The sequence below is a fragment of the Abramis brama genome (genome assembly GCF_963993115.1).
Source record: "Abramis brama genome assembly, chromosome: 14".
Lineage (NCBI taxonomy): Eukaryota > Metazoa > Chordata > Actinopteri > Cypriniformes > Leuciscidae > Abramis > Abramis brama.
The window spans coordinates 8,841,181-8,855,875 of record NC_139976.1 but is presented as its reverse complement, the minus strand read 5'-3'; the positions used below and the strand labels follow the sequence as shown (position 1 = coordinate 8,855,875).

Below are 14,695 nucleotides of genomic sequence, written 5' to 3'. Positions count from 1 at the left end.
TATTCATACTAAAAGCCCAAAAACTTTAAATAGGGCACTATTTGAGGGAACAGTCATTTGGGTGTCCGAAACCATTGTGGACGTTATTGAGTGCACTTATTCAGTCTCACATTCAATCCCACTACTGGAACTGTGTTCTAGAAATAAATTTGATATTGATATGAGGGTAGGTATGCAGGCATAGATTCAATAATGTACTGTAAGTATTACATACAACAATAATAAAACAATGCATTGACATTTACTTTTACTTTTGATACTTAAGTACTTTTAAAAACGAATACTTCTGTACTTTTACTTAAGTAAAAATCAGTTTTTACAACTTTTACTTGTAACGGAGTGATATTTGACCAGTAGTATATGTACGTTCAGTCTGTATATATCTGTATATATTATATTATACCAGTTTATATTTTTGTATTTTATTCAACAAGTGGAAGTGGATTCTTTACATTTTAGGTAATGCATTATATTTGTAATAAAAAAAAATCATATTTGTTTCTTAATTGATTATATTCAAACATTTTGTAACATTATTTCTTTTTACAATCTTAATCTTACAATTAATCTTTTTCCCCAACCCACTGACTATTATACTGATATCAGAAGCATGAAAAATAAACAAACAAATATTTTTTTCTCTTTTTTTCAAGCTTTATTTTGATCTCATCCTGTAGAGGGAAATCTTCACTTTAGTCACTGATGTTATGAAACTTCAAAAATCTGCGAAATACAGGCCAAAACAACACAGTTGAACTTCACTCAGAATTTGAGGATTCAGGAGGACACACAATCTTAATACATAAGGATCTGTGTGAAAATTAAAAATGTGCATGCTTGTACAAGTGAGGAATTTACTTTGGATATATCATTTCTTTTTGGATAAATGAGGAGCTGACTGTGTGGGAAATGGGCTTTTTCTATTAGAATTTGTTAAATTAAATTAGATCTACAATGTGACAAAACTAATGGTTAAACAATTCAATGAATGAACATAAAACATAATGGTGAAAGACAGAGCATGCAACAAAAATAAATATAGGGAAATAACACATACTTGACACAATGACAAAAGGGAAAGAAAATGATGGCTAGAAAATCATAAATCTATGAAAGATACAGGACATTTAAATGGAGCATTATATGGTGAGTAGATCAAATTATAATGAATGTACAATGAAATATACAAATGGAAAGATTTGAATACATTACTAGTAAAACTAAAATGGGACACAATGATAAAGTGGGATGTGATGATGAAGATGATAAATGATGCTGATGAAAAACAACTACATGGATGAAGGACACAGAAGACATGCCAGCCCAACACTGCTCCCTAACAGTCACCTGAGAGAAACCGAGAATTATAGCCCAAAATGAATTCATTATCTAGTTGTGCCTGTGTTAACGTATGCATGCGTTGAATGAGGGGGTTGCAAAAGCACAAAGCCAATATGATATTTAAAAAAGTAACCGTTCCTGAGGATATCCTTACACAGAATACACAGACATTAACCGAGTGGAAAGGTTGAAATGTCAAATTCTGCATTTATTAATGGGGAAAGAGTGGGCTGAAATAAAGTTTTGGTGGTCTAACTGAAGTGTCGGCCAGCAGGGTGTTTCATCTCTACAGGACTCTGATCTTTTCTTATGAACTCGGCGAAGATGGACAGAAGAGGCAACGAGGCACGTGAAATGAGAAGCCAGGCATTTCACGGGTACGTCTCTTGTTTGTACTCACTCTGAGGCTGTCTTGCTTGCGTATGTTTCGTGTTCCAGAAGAAAACGGAGGAGGGAGAGTAGAAAAGAGCAAAGAAAAGGAGCAGCAGTTTTTCTAGGCAAACAGAACGCAATCTGACGGGATCATATAGACTTTTCTGTTCTATAGTTTGAGCAGAATGTGTTCTCGGACTGCAAGAAAAAAGAGAAACCGGAGGAATGGATAGTCAGTTTTTTTTTTGGTAGAAATCTTTTCTTAGTTTTTCCATTTTTATAAATGTTGCTCTTTTGTGTTTTTATTCTATTATAAAAGATGGAATGGTCCACTTGGAGCTGATGGCCAGGATGGAGACGGGTGGTTTGGAGACCATGGCAGGGAGGATGATGGGAAGGTGAAACGCTCAGATGATACCATACTGAGCCAACTCGTGAAGCTCCAGATGGTTGAAGGCCTCCCAGGGGCAGATGACAGTGATGTCTGTAGGTAGAAACACAGCAACATGAGTTCATCTATCATCCAAAGGGTTAACTTAAGCAGCTTGAAGGCCAGGTAGCATTCAGGTCTGTTTAATCATAGTGGTGTCATAATGGCATTGATGATACTCAGTATGAGAGGATTGTCTGACATACATGCACTGTCTGATCAGACTAACCCTGTCAGACAAGGGCGGCTTAGAATAGATGGTAGGTGATGCTGTCCCAATGGCAAAACACGTGAGGAAAAATGTAAAGCAGATTATGCTTACCAGTGCCTAAACCTTCCATGCCAGGGATGTCATCTCCAAAACTAGATAAAATAAGATAAAATAAAATAAAAAGTACAATTAATTGGATATATTCAATTGAACTAAAATATTTTTGTTGCAGAATTATTCAATATTATCATTTTAAAAAATGTTCCCATTTTTATCATTATCACTGCTGTATAATAAAATATGACTGACGTTTGAAATAACACAAATCCATTATCATAAAAGTCATGATTTTGGCAGTGCGGCGTACCCTTGGATCCCCTTCTTTGGTGGCTTGCTCTTGAACTGGCGGGTCTGCCTCTGCTTGAACTTGGGTGGCCCTTTGCGTGGTGTGGCGGGACCACCAGAGACACGGGTGGCTGATTTGATCTCTGTTTTGGGCAGCTCAAGATTCATGGCTGTTGGTCACTGTTGGTCTCTTCTCTTTGTATTCACTCTCCGTGATGTGGTGCTGATGTAAAAATAGCAGAAATAACTGGAGTGAGTTTATGGTTCACACCCAATGGCACATTGATTTTCCTATAACATGGATTTTGGCAAATTTACACGTTAGGCCAGGAAGGTTAGACTAGATCAAGGTCAAAGCAGCACTTAATAAACATCTATGGCATCCACCTCAGGCTGAGAAAACTTTACCCATAATCCTCTTACTGATGAGTAATACGCAAATCCAAATACATATTCTCCTCTAATTGAATGTCTGTCATGTCATGGCCCGTGTTCCTTGAAATGAGCTCTGGGAATGAGTGATGGGTAGGGTGACCCATTTTGTGTAATCCAGAGCTTGGATTAATAAATGTCCCCCCTTCTAATGGTGGCAATCTGCACATGGTTAATCTTATTAGAGCAGGGATAACACAAAACATGCTGAGCAAACAGAAAAGATAAGAGTCAAAATATGACCTTCAGGTATATTCCTCAAAGACTAATGAGAATAGATGCAATAGTGTCACAATTGCAATGATGCCTAGAATAATGAATTCTAAATTTATAATGACATAATATTTATATTAATAAGGTCAATGGTTTGTATAAATATTTAGCAAAAAAAATAAATAAAATTCAATCTATACTCAGTGCATACAATTTGTAAATTATGTATATAAACAGTATATTATGCATTATTGAATGCATATGGCCAACTTTCCATTCTAAATAAACAATGTTAATGAAAATAAACCATTTGTCATTATTTGAAATAGTTACATTGAACGTTCTATTATAGAGCATTCTATAGAGCATTATACATTCTGTAATCAAATAATTTTGCATAATGACCACTAAACATAATAATATAATATAATATAATATAATATATAATATATAAATTAGGCTACTTGTCCCAGGCAACCATTCATGTCCATTTCTCTTTTCGCATAATGAAATAATTTAACCTCAAATCAATATTTCATTCTGTTTATTTATGTATTCAATAAGTAGCCATATAATACGCAAGATAATATACGGTCAGCTATCACAGAAAAAGCCCTTCAAGACCCATAATATATTTTTGACATTATTTTATTTCAACCACATTGTTACTTTACTATATTATATTATTACAGAACAACTCATCCCTTATTGATGATTAAATATTCAAAGGTTCTACTCACCGGTTGATTGACAGGCTGTTGACTGGGTGCAGCTGCAGCACCGTTCCCCTTACGTATCTCTCTCCTGAGGAGGAGTGGATGTCAACGCTCGGCTTTCCTTGGGAGCGGTGCAGGGTTTACAGGCTTTTATACTCTCTGGCCCCCTCAGAAGATTAGGAGAGGGACGCCTCGCGCCCCTGATCCCCTCAGCTGCAGATGAACACAATATGTGTGTATTTGTTTAATAGGGCATTTGTATTTGTGTAACACCATAAGCTTTTAGCAACTTGTTTATATATTTTTTACGTAATAAAACAACATATATCTGTAGTAAATTGCATATACAATGGTCATTTGATGAGGCCACATTATATAGGCCTAGTGAATCAACCAAACGAATTAAGAAAAGTGTTTTTATTGTTTAACAGAAAAACATTTTTACAAAGCTGACCTGCTAATATAATATAATATAATATAATATAATATAATATAATATAATATAATATAATATAATATAATATAATTAATATAATATAATATAATATTTGTTTTGGTTTATTTTGCTTATTTATATTATATATTCATATTCATGTTATGAATTAATACAATTATTATAATAATTCATGCATAACATAAATATGAATAATTAATATGAATGTACTGTATTGTTCAATAATAATGGTCAAATGCTTTTCCTATTGTCCATTGTATATATAATGTTTCTGAACTCAATCTGCACAAATGTAGAGCTTGCGGAATTGAGTAATACCGTAAAAAAAAAAGTTGATGCCTTATATTTTAAGTACAATCAACTTGGATGTTTGAGTCAATTCAACTTAAATTACATTAAACTGACTTAAAAACATGAGCTGAGAAAATTACATATATATTACATTTTCCACATTTCCTTTTCCAGAAGGTTTCTAGAATGGGCTAATTCTGCTTGAGACTGGATTTGCTGATCAAATAACACCGGATAATATCATAATGGAAATATCCAGAAAAGGATCATAACCACTGTTTGACAGAGAGCGCTCTTCTAGAGTTTGTTTGTTCTGCAACTTTCCATCATTGTTACGCAACAGGCTCACATCTGTGGCGGTCGAGTGGAGCGATTAGCGATTCATCCTGTAGTTTTTATAGCATTTTCAGTGAACGACTACAGCCAAGACATGAACCCAAATCCGCACATGCTTTATTTTGAGACTAACAGCGCAAAAATAATTACTGAAGACACTAGATTAAAGGTTGGAGGTTTAATTAGTTGATTACATGATCTAGATCTGCGGTCAGGATTACAGGCACCTGGCCTTACTTATTTCTCTAGTAATGGGAGTCTTTGTTATTGACAGGCTGTTGTCAGTTAAATAATATGAAATCTGTGATTAGGATTATATAACTCAAAGAGTATTTTGTTGTACATTACTACGGGTGGGTAAATGTAGGTAATTTTTTATATATTAATATATTTATATGTTAATTTAATATATATATATATATATATGTGTTTGTGTGTGTGTGTGTGTGTGTGTGTGTGTGTGTGTGTGTGTGTGTGTGTGTATGACAAAATACAGAAACCAAAACAAAAATGTCTACATTGACAGACTGGGATAATTGGGATAATCAAATTTTTGTAAAAAAAAAAAAAAAAAAAAAAATCCAATTAGATGTGTTAAAAAGGGATTTATGGGTCATTGGTTGCTCGCTCTTGTCTTTGTGTCAGAATTTGCCCCCACAACCTCAGCGCAAGGTCATGGGGTCGAACGTGCCCCTTGCTCCGTCTGTGTGTAATGAGATATGAAGACACAACAGAGGAATCGATCAATTATATACAAAGCCGGTGGGTTACTGCGTCCATGCTCTGACAATTGATAACTAGCTTGTGAGATTACTGTGATGACCCAGTTCAAACAATAAACCCGTGACCAAACTGTTATCCCTGGTAGTTATCTGAACCATTTAACCAATCGTAACACTGACCCTTTGATTTGAAGTTACAAGTGTATTATTAGTTTTAAAATACAATAGGCCTATCTGGAATTTAAAATCTGTAATCTATCATCTATCCTATATATATAAATGTGGGTGTGTGTGTGTGGGTGTGAGTGAGTGTTTATGTTTTGTATGTATATATATATATATATATATATATATATATATATATATATATATATATATATATATATATATATATATATCAGCATGTTAGTATTTTCACCCCCCAAAAAAGGTCAGTAGGATATATCAATGTACATTTCCAAACATTTATTTTGCCATTAATTACAACAGCTGGAGTTGCATCTCAAACTTCACTATGGAGGTCAATAATGACCTCCATGAACCAGTGTCACATTGTCTTCTGTAAATCTTGTTCACAGACTACCTAACCACTATTCACGTCATTCATCACAAATCCTTCAAGCATCTGGATCACAGCCCTGCTTCCAGGCACACGGCATCAAGCCCTCATATGCTGACTCACAGGTAGACAGATCAGGACGGCTGTCGTCAACCACTCATACAAGTGCCAGCCAATGCCATGAACAAGCTAAGCTGCTAGACAACTCTGATGACTAGAGCCAGCCAATGTCGGTTCTAACGCCACAAGAGCTGATCAGATAGGGAAAAAACGTATGACCTATGTCATTTAAATCAGCATTTGGGTCATAAAGAATTAGTTATGATTTAGATGTGATTCTACAGACAGACTCACTAACCCCTTAAAGTTGATCATAAAGGCCTTTTGTTACCTCGCTTTAGTCCTTCTCCAAGAAAACATTTTGACAAAAAAAAAAAAAAAAACATGCATATACCAGGCAAGACAACTGAATCTACACAAATTATTTTGTTTACATGCTGTCCCTTGGTTTCTAATATGGTGTCATCCCTGGACTGTCCTGATTGGTAAAGCCTTATTTATTTTTTTGCAAAAAGCCTCAAGGTTCTGTATGCTAAGATCTGGTTAAGTTGAAAGCACGGAGTTGTTCCCCATGCACAGTGACTCTGGTGATCTTCTGTCTATTTTTGACTTAATTTAAAAAAATCAATTCCCCCAATAAGTAAGCAATAAGGTACGAGGCTCTGCAACCTCTTAAGCCGTTACTTATTCACGATACAGCACTTGTCTCGAGTACCTTATTGCTTTTATAAAACGGTTACCACACAATACAACTATTAAAGCCGAAAAACATGAATCTATGCAACTTTTATGAAGTAAAATCACCAAAAGCCTTCCTTCCGCTGGAAAAAATAGTCCCTGACCGTAAACAGCAACAAAAGTTACATACATTATTTCGCCAATAGATGGCGGCAAAGACCGTCTTTATGAGTGAGTCAGTCAGTAGAGAAGACTTTTATATTGAAAGGCATCAAACTTGTGAACACGGAGAAGGAAGACGCAACTGACAGATGACTAAGTTATGGGCACGGAAAAACCCCTTAACTGTTAAAAGGACAAGATATCGCAGCGGACATTCAAACGGATTTTATTTTTATTATGAATATGACTGACCTGAAGGAAAATGCTATATCTACTGTAAATGCAGGTACACTCGCTTACTCGATCTCTCACAATACTCTACTATTATATAGCTTCAATGAACAATATCAATGAGATCAAACATGTGTTTAAAGGGGGGGGGGGTGAAATGCTATTTCATGCATACTGAGTTTTTTACACTGTTAAAGAGTTGGATTCCCATGCTAAACATGGACAAAGTTTAAAAAATTAAATTGTACGTTTGAAGGAGTATTTCTGTTGCAAAAATGCTCCTTCCGGTTTGTCACAAGTTTCGGAAAGTTTTTTTCGTGTATGGGCATGTTGACGTCAGATGTAGCGGAATTTCCTTATACGGGTCCTAAGGGCACTTCTCCGGAAGGACGCGGGCGCGCGCGCGCAACCATAGACCAGGGGTGCGTTTCCCGAAAGCATCGTTGGCCAACTATGGTCGCAAGTTCATCGCAATGTCCATTGAACTCTATTGGTAACGAGGGAACTTGCGACCATAGTTGGCTAACGATGCTTTCGGGAAACGCACCCCAGAGCAAGAGAGCGAAAGCAGTACGCCCATCAAAGCGCTGTGCTCGGCTTTAGGGAAGTCAATGTCACCAAAGAAGTGGGTTTTTGGTTGCCAGGGCAAGACAACCCTGCACAGATTCCCAAAGAACCCAGCGTTAAGGGACCAGTGGATGGAGTTTGTTTTTCCAGAGCATCAACGGAGGTTGTGCAAGACTGTTTGTTTCCTGCATTTCGACGATGATTGTTTTATAAACAAAGCCCAGATCGACGGATTTGCAGATCGTCTAATGCTTAAGGATCGAGCAGTCACAATGATAAAGGTTCGCGGTCGTGCGTTGGAACCGGGCGGTGAGTAAAACTGCTGCAAATGTCTCTGTGTGTTGTTAGCTCGGCGCGTTAGCACAGCTTTAGCTCCGCCCACACTTCAGCCGCTCGTTTTTTTCCGGAAAGACTCGGTACAGCCTATCTTTCTTTTATAAATATAATAAAACTAAAGACTTTTTGGAGATATGAAGGATGCAATACTACTCTATAGGTACTCAAGATTAACAGGAGATTGAGTGAAAATGAGCATTTCACCCCCCCTTTAAGTTACTAAGAGTGGTTGCTAGGGGTGTTGTGTAGTGATACACAGAACAGTTGGGTGAAGCGGTCATAGCCGTGTTTTATCGTGAATAAAGCACAGCTATTGACCAATCAGAATCAAGGATTGGAACTAAGCGTTTTATAAATACATTTATAATACTGTATGTGCAAGTATAAAAACCCTGCAGATGAGCCTGTAGGCCAGCTTTCCTCATGAACAAGAACATGGGTCAACTACAATGCTTTGCATTTCATCAGGAACAAATGTCCTTTGACCCTGCCCCCTTATTTTTTCTTTTTCCCTCCTCTTTCTCTTTGTCTCCCACCATTAGGATTCATTTTCCAAAGCACATAGCGTCATTATAGTAGCCTATTGGCTACTGTTTTACAGAATTCTAATTCAATTCAATGTTTGTGGGGTAGGTAATAGCCATATATCGTCAACATTATAATATCAAGCTACCATAGATGAATCTGCAAAGTTGAAAAATCAATTTGCATTATAGCCTGAGGCAAGACACTTTCACCAGAAAAATAAATAAACAAACATGACTATCAGCCTGCAGTCATTAGGCTAGTTAGCCTACTTCTGACTTTTTTTTTTTGTCCGTTGCTGCTTTGGCCATGGGGCTGTTTACACCTGGCCACTTCATGCGTTTTCTCAGATCGGATAGCTATCTGATATATCAAAACGATTCCATTTACACCTGGTCACATAAATGTGTTTTTGCGAAACGGATTTAAATCCGATCTTCAATTCCCGTGATATATATGCATGTTTATTGGAGTGCACGTCACTGAAAGCAACAGATACGAGCGGCATTTTATTGATCATCAGCTAAATTTTCAAAATCAGAGACCGCAATAAGAGAGAGCAGCAACAGCCCTGGTAAGATCATTTCATTTATTTACTTTTAATGATGATGATTGTGTGTTAAGCGTCTGCGACTTACTTTCACTTTGATTTGTGATAGTTTGCACGTTGGCTTGATGAATACATAGCTGCTAACTTACTCAGCTGCTCATCTGCGGTGATTCCAGTAGCGTCGTCATATCTGGCTATCACATTATAGCCTATAAGTTAACGCGTGTATTTATTTATTTTTTTAGCATTTTTTGGGAGGAGTACAATTTACATATGTGGTTTCAACAACCAGATGCATTTTTACACTTGTCCAGTTTCATCTGGAATGCGTCTCAGACCTCCTCCTGAAGTGGTTTTGAGCGATCGGTTTCAAATCCGTCTCGAATGCATTTCGGAGGGCATTTACACCTGGTCTTTTCACGATCGGATAGCTATCCGAATTGAGAAAACGCATGAAGTGGCCAGGTGTAAACACCCCCAAAAACATACGCATGAAAGCCGGAAAAACAAACGCTGGTTGGCCTCTCGCGTCCAAATTTGACGAAGTGGTGGGGGAAGTGACGTATGCCGTAAAGCAGTCGAATTTTGTAGTTCTTTTTGTGCTCGGGTTACTACCCGAACCCCGAAGTTACATAGTGCCAGTAAAAGCGATACAGACCCCGTCAGGCTATGGCAGACGTGTCATTCAACCTATTGTAAGTCCATGTACCATCACAAGGGTTTTGGAAATATATTATGAAGGTCAAAAAGTTACATAGTGTTGCTTTAAAACAGCTATTTTAAATTGTAATAATTTATCACAACATCACTCTTTTTACAGTAACTTAAATTAACAGTCTTGGTGAGCATGAGACTTCTTTCAAAAACATTAATAATCTTACAGAGAATTGATAATGATAAATAAAAAATGGTGCACTTTCTCCTAATATTATATTAAATATACATATGAAATTATAAAACATAGCTATCTATACATACATAACAGCAATTCATATCTTTTTTTGACTGCAGAAGTGTACATACTGTACATTAAAAACACTTCTTTAGATAAGGTATTATCATGGGTGTAGTCTGACATCTGTCAGTTCTGTAATATTGAACATGCCCTTAACAATTTTCACAACACACTTTTATGTATATTTCAATTCAATAATAAAATGCACTATATTTTGTGAAAAGTCCTATAAACATTACAAAAAACTCAACAGCAAAACATCCACATGGATTTTGATAATGAGAGTTTTGGGGGAGGGCTTAATTGTCATGATAGGATTTATTGCCTTTGTGCAATAAACATATATATTTTCCTACTGATTTTGAGGTGAAATATGACCCAGACATGTTCTTGACATATTTAGTGAGACTCACCTATTAAAAACGTGCAAATAGTTGCTGCTATGAAACACTTTGAACTCTCAATAAATATCCCCCCCCCCCCCAATCCATTGTCATCAAGGCTTCGTCAGTAACTTGATCTCCATTTTAAGATAAGCCTTTAGGTTGTCATCGAGAACGTTCTCCTCAATGGCCGCCAGAGCTCTCTCTCCACCATTGCTGTAATACTTCAGCAGTTTTTCAGCATGTTCGATCCACACACAGTTATGACAGCCGCTCATGCAGCAGTGGGTGGGTGGAGATGGAGGGCCCTCGTCCGCTGGTTCTGAGGCGGTCGGTGTCTGGTTTGCACTGCTGACAGAGGAGGAAGAGTCTGGGCTTGAACACTGCAGTCCACAGGCAGTGTAGTGCAAAGCTCTGTTCTGAGAGAGCACAGTCCAGTGACGGGGTCTGGTCCTGAGGAGAGCCATGTAGCAGATGCACAGCTGGAGAAAAGTGTTACAAATAGATTGATGCAGTTTATGTGGGAATTTATATGTGGAGCAGTGACAATGTTTATAGTTGAACAGCCTTTTCTTCCTCTGAACTTTTTTTTTAAACTTCAACTTTTTCCACAAGGAAAACATAAATAGTATGATATATATATATATATATATATATATATACACACACACACACACAATACGAGTCAAACGTTTGGAAACATTACTACTGTATTTTTTTATGTTTTTGAAATAAGTCTCTTATGCTCATCAAGCCTGCATTTATTTACTCAAAAAAAACAAAAAAAAAAAAAAACAACAACGTCAGGAATATTGTGAAATATTATTACAATTTAAAATAATGGTTTTCTATTTTAATATACTTTAAATATAATTTATTTCTGTGAAGCAAAACTGAATTTTCATCAGACATTACTCCAGTCTTCAGTGTCACAAGATGATGTGTAAAATTGTAAAAAGATGATTAAGTGTATGATACATTTTTTTTATATTCTATTATTTCATTATTATTTTTTTTACTTTTAAATTGTAAATGTATCAAGTGTATGATAAAAATATTATTTAATAAAATGTATATATGGTGGTTCTTCAATATTATTTCTCATGAATTTTCATGAAAATTCAAGGGACAGTTACCAAATTTTGAGAATGACTCTTTGTAACATGTCAATCATTAAATAAATAAACACGAGCGACTCGGACCTCAGATTTTATCACATTATAATTGAGATAACGGTACAATAATCGGCCTTTGTTTTTAGAATAATTTTAAACCCACCCTTTGTAAACCAGCATGTGAAGGCATCGCAGGAGTAGACAGCTCACACAGTCTCTTCAGGAAGATCAATATTTTCCATATGATTCATTGTTTTCGCTTCAAAAATAAGTGAAATAATAAAAAACATTCATTTTAAACTCACACAGCAGACAGCGTTTCAACAGTACGCGTCCATTTTTAGTCATGTGTGACCTCTGTTGTGAGTGACGACAATGGCGAAACCAGGTAGCGAATCAGATTGAAGAGAGAAAATTCCTTGAACCAATTAGAAGTTGAGAGAATTTTTTTGGAGGCGGGGTTTATACAGAGAGCAAACAAACTGCACTACCATGTATATCCATTAGATGGCAGAAATTGACTATAATCCAACACTAATAATAATAATAACGATGGTTGGTGTTAGATGATGGTAATACAAATACATAATTAAATAAGCACATTTTACATATTAGAGTTAGAGTGAAAGAAATACTAAATAAATAATAAATAATACATTTTATTAATGTATAGTGCATGTTTGTGATGTTAATTGTGTGTTAGGTCTATTTGTATTAATGCTGTGAGTGTGAGTAACAAACAGCATTGCGATCATGCTGTTTTTTTGTTCAAGTCTGCCTTTATTTCATTTTGATGGTCAACTTTTTATGGTCAGTTGTCCCTACATTTTCATTAATATTAAATTATAGACACTAAAGTTCCAGTAATATGACAGGCCAAGAAAAATAGCTTTAAAGTAAATGTATTAAAAGTAGCTTTAAAGTATGGATGGCACTTTTATGGTCAGCCAGGTTGTAAAATATCAGTGATGCATGAAATCATCCAGCCATTCCCACAGGACTGTGTTTTAGAGGCACGTCCATAGAAACAGAACACACAGCACCCATGAGACCTACTGTACATAAAATATGAATGCATGCATGGAAAATATTCATTTTCATATGGGCTGATGTCTTAACCCTCTGTTTTAGTTCATAATAAAACAATATTTATCTCAGCTAATTTGGTGGATACTGTACATCTTTTCAGATAACCGATACTGATGACTCAGAATCACTTACAAGTTCCCATGAACAAAACCAGTTTGACTCTCTGGAGAAAAACAAGGCTTGGTTTTCCTGTGATTACGCCTGGAAAAACAAGACATGCCTTTCAAATGATTGGCTGGGAATATTTTACCCAAAAAGGGTGGAATTTCCGTGTTCATAAGACAAGTTTACTCATGTTTTGTTAGGTGTGAACACACTGATATCAAAAATATTCATTAAAGGCAACTGGCCTGACAAGTTAAACTTAAGAATTGTGCAATACTATATGTCCTCAGTGACACCGTTAGCAAGTCTGAAAAATCACAGGTCTGATACACAACATTAACCAGAACAGAGATTGGCGTGGCTTGATTAGAACATTTTTAGTGATTGTATGAACAGGTGTGTCCATGTAGGAAGATCTTATTATACACTGTAGTTAGTCATTCCATACAAATATTTACAGAATTATATGGTATTTTGAGATACTTGCTGGGATATATATATATGTTCCATGCACAGATGAAAGAATGTCATACAGGTAACGACATGAGGGTGATGACACAACTTTCATTTTTGTGTAACTATCCCTTAAAGCAGCTAAAAGATCCATAATAAATGATAAAATCACTGAATCATTCAATTCAAAAGTTTCTGAAATGTTTTACATCATGTACGAACACAACTGTTTGTTAACAGAAATATATTTGCATGTGACATTTATTCTTGCCCTTTTATAGGCAATGGATATCATATCAGTATGTAAAACAGTAATGATATTTTGGAAGCGATGAGCTGATGTCTGGACAGAACACTTGTGATGGCTCCTCTGACTGTGTGAATCAGTAACCATGCATGGCATGCGTGCATGTCCTGAGTTCGAGAAGAGGAAAGGTCCTTGAACATGCTTTCACACACATATTTCAATAAGTAACCGCGCATTTACGTGCAGATGTGCACTCGCGCGCACACACACACACACGCGCACACACACACACACACACACACACACACACACACACACACACACACACACAAACACATGTTGGGTTTTCATGCTTTGAGGGGACTTTCCATAGACATAATGATTTTCATACTTCATATTTCATACCCCTAAACCCACTCATCACAGAAAACTCTGCATTTTTACATTTTCAAAAACATCACTTAGTATGATTTATAAGCTGTTTTCCTCATGCTGGGGACCAAAAAATTTCCTTACAAGGACAAGGATTTTGGATATTACCATCTTTGTAGGGACATTTTGTTCCCATTATGTAGGGTTTACCAGGCCACACACACACACACATTCGATTCTACCTACGGGCAAATACGTTGGACATGTTTCAAACTCAGACAAAGGTGAAAACAAGGCATTAGAAGATTTACCTAACAGAGAGTCACACACACAAATGCGTAAAAGCGTCTCTTTCATTTAGACCCGAATCAGACTGGGACATTTTAAATACATTAATCCCAGCGACAGAAATGCTCTTTGCAGCACAATAAGCCCTGGCATATTT

At 36.3% G+C, this 14,695-nt stretch overlaps 2 protein-coding genes across 2 annotated transcripts; both read right to left on the bottom strand.

The window, feature by feature from the left end:
• Positions 1–632: 632 nt before the first annotated feature.
• On the bottom strand, positions 633–4,296 carry pde6gb (phosphodiesterase 6G, cGMP-specific, rod, gamma, paralog b). The gene is made up of 4 exons (XM_084135653.1): positions 4,085–4,296; positions 2,722–2,922; positions 2,466–2,506; positions 633–2,197 (listed from the first exon to the last, which is right to left on the bottom strand). Exons 2-4 carry the CDS (start codon positions 2,865–2,867, stop codon positions 2,121–2,123), a joined length of 264 nt encoding a protein of 87 aa, XP_083991779.1. The 5' UTR covers positions 2,868–2,922; positions 4,085–4,296; the 3' UTR covers positions 633–2,120.
• Positions 4,297–10,247: 5,951 nt separating this feature from the next.
• On the bottom strand, positions 10,248–12,352 carry oxld1 (oxidoreductase-like domain containing 1). Its single transcript, XM_084135652.1, has 2 exons — positions 12,148–12,352; positions 10,248–11,351 (listed from the first exon to the last, which is right to left on the bottom strand). The coding sequence occupies exons 1-2, from the start codon at positions 12,172–12,174 to the stop codon at positions 10,983–10,985; spliced, it is 396 nt and encodes a 131-aa protein (XP_083991778.1). The 5' UTR covers positions 12,175–12,352; the 3' UTR covers positions 10,248–10,982.
• Between the last annotated feature and the right edge of the window lie 2,343 nt (positions 12,353–14,695).

What these genes read in the sequence shown, in the direction of transcription:
- oxld1 (XM_084135652.1), bottom strand. Translation starts at nt 12,174, where the DNA reads ATGCCTTCACATGCTGGTTTACAAAGG. An exon ending in CACATGCTGGTTTACAAAGG is followed by an intron (nt 11,352 to 12,147) that starts GTGGGTTTAAAA and finishes ACTTTTCTCCAG; the next exon opens with CTGTGCATCTGCTACATGGC.
- pde6gb (XM_084135653.1), bottom strand. Translation starts at nt 2,867, where the DNA reads ATGAATCTTGAGCTGCCCAAAACAGAGATCAAATCAGCCACCCGTGTC. An exon ending in CCAAAGAAGGGGATCCAAGG is followed by an intron (nt 2,507 to 2,721) that starts GTACGCCGCACT and finishes TATTTTATCTAG; the next exon opens with TTTTGGAGATGACATCCCTG. An exon ending in CATGGAAGGTTTAGGCACTG is followed by an intron (nt 2,198 to 2,465) that starts GTAAGCATAATC and finishes TTCTACCTACAG; the next exon opens with ACATCACTGTCATCTGCCCC.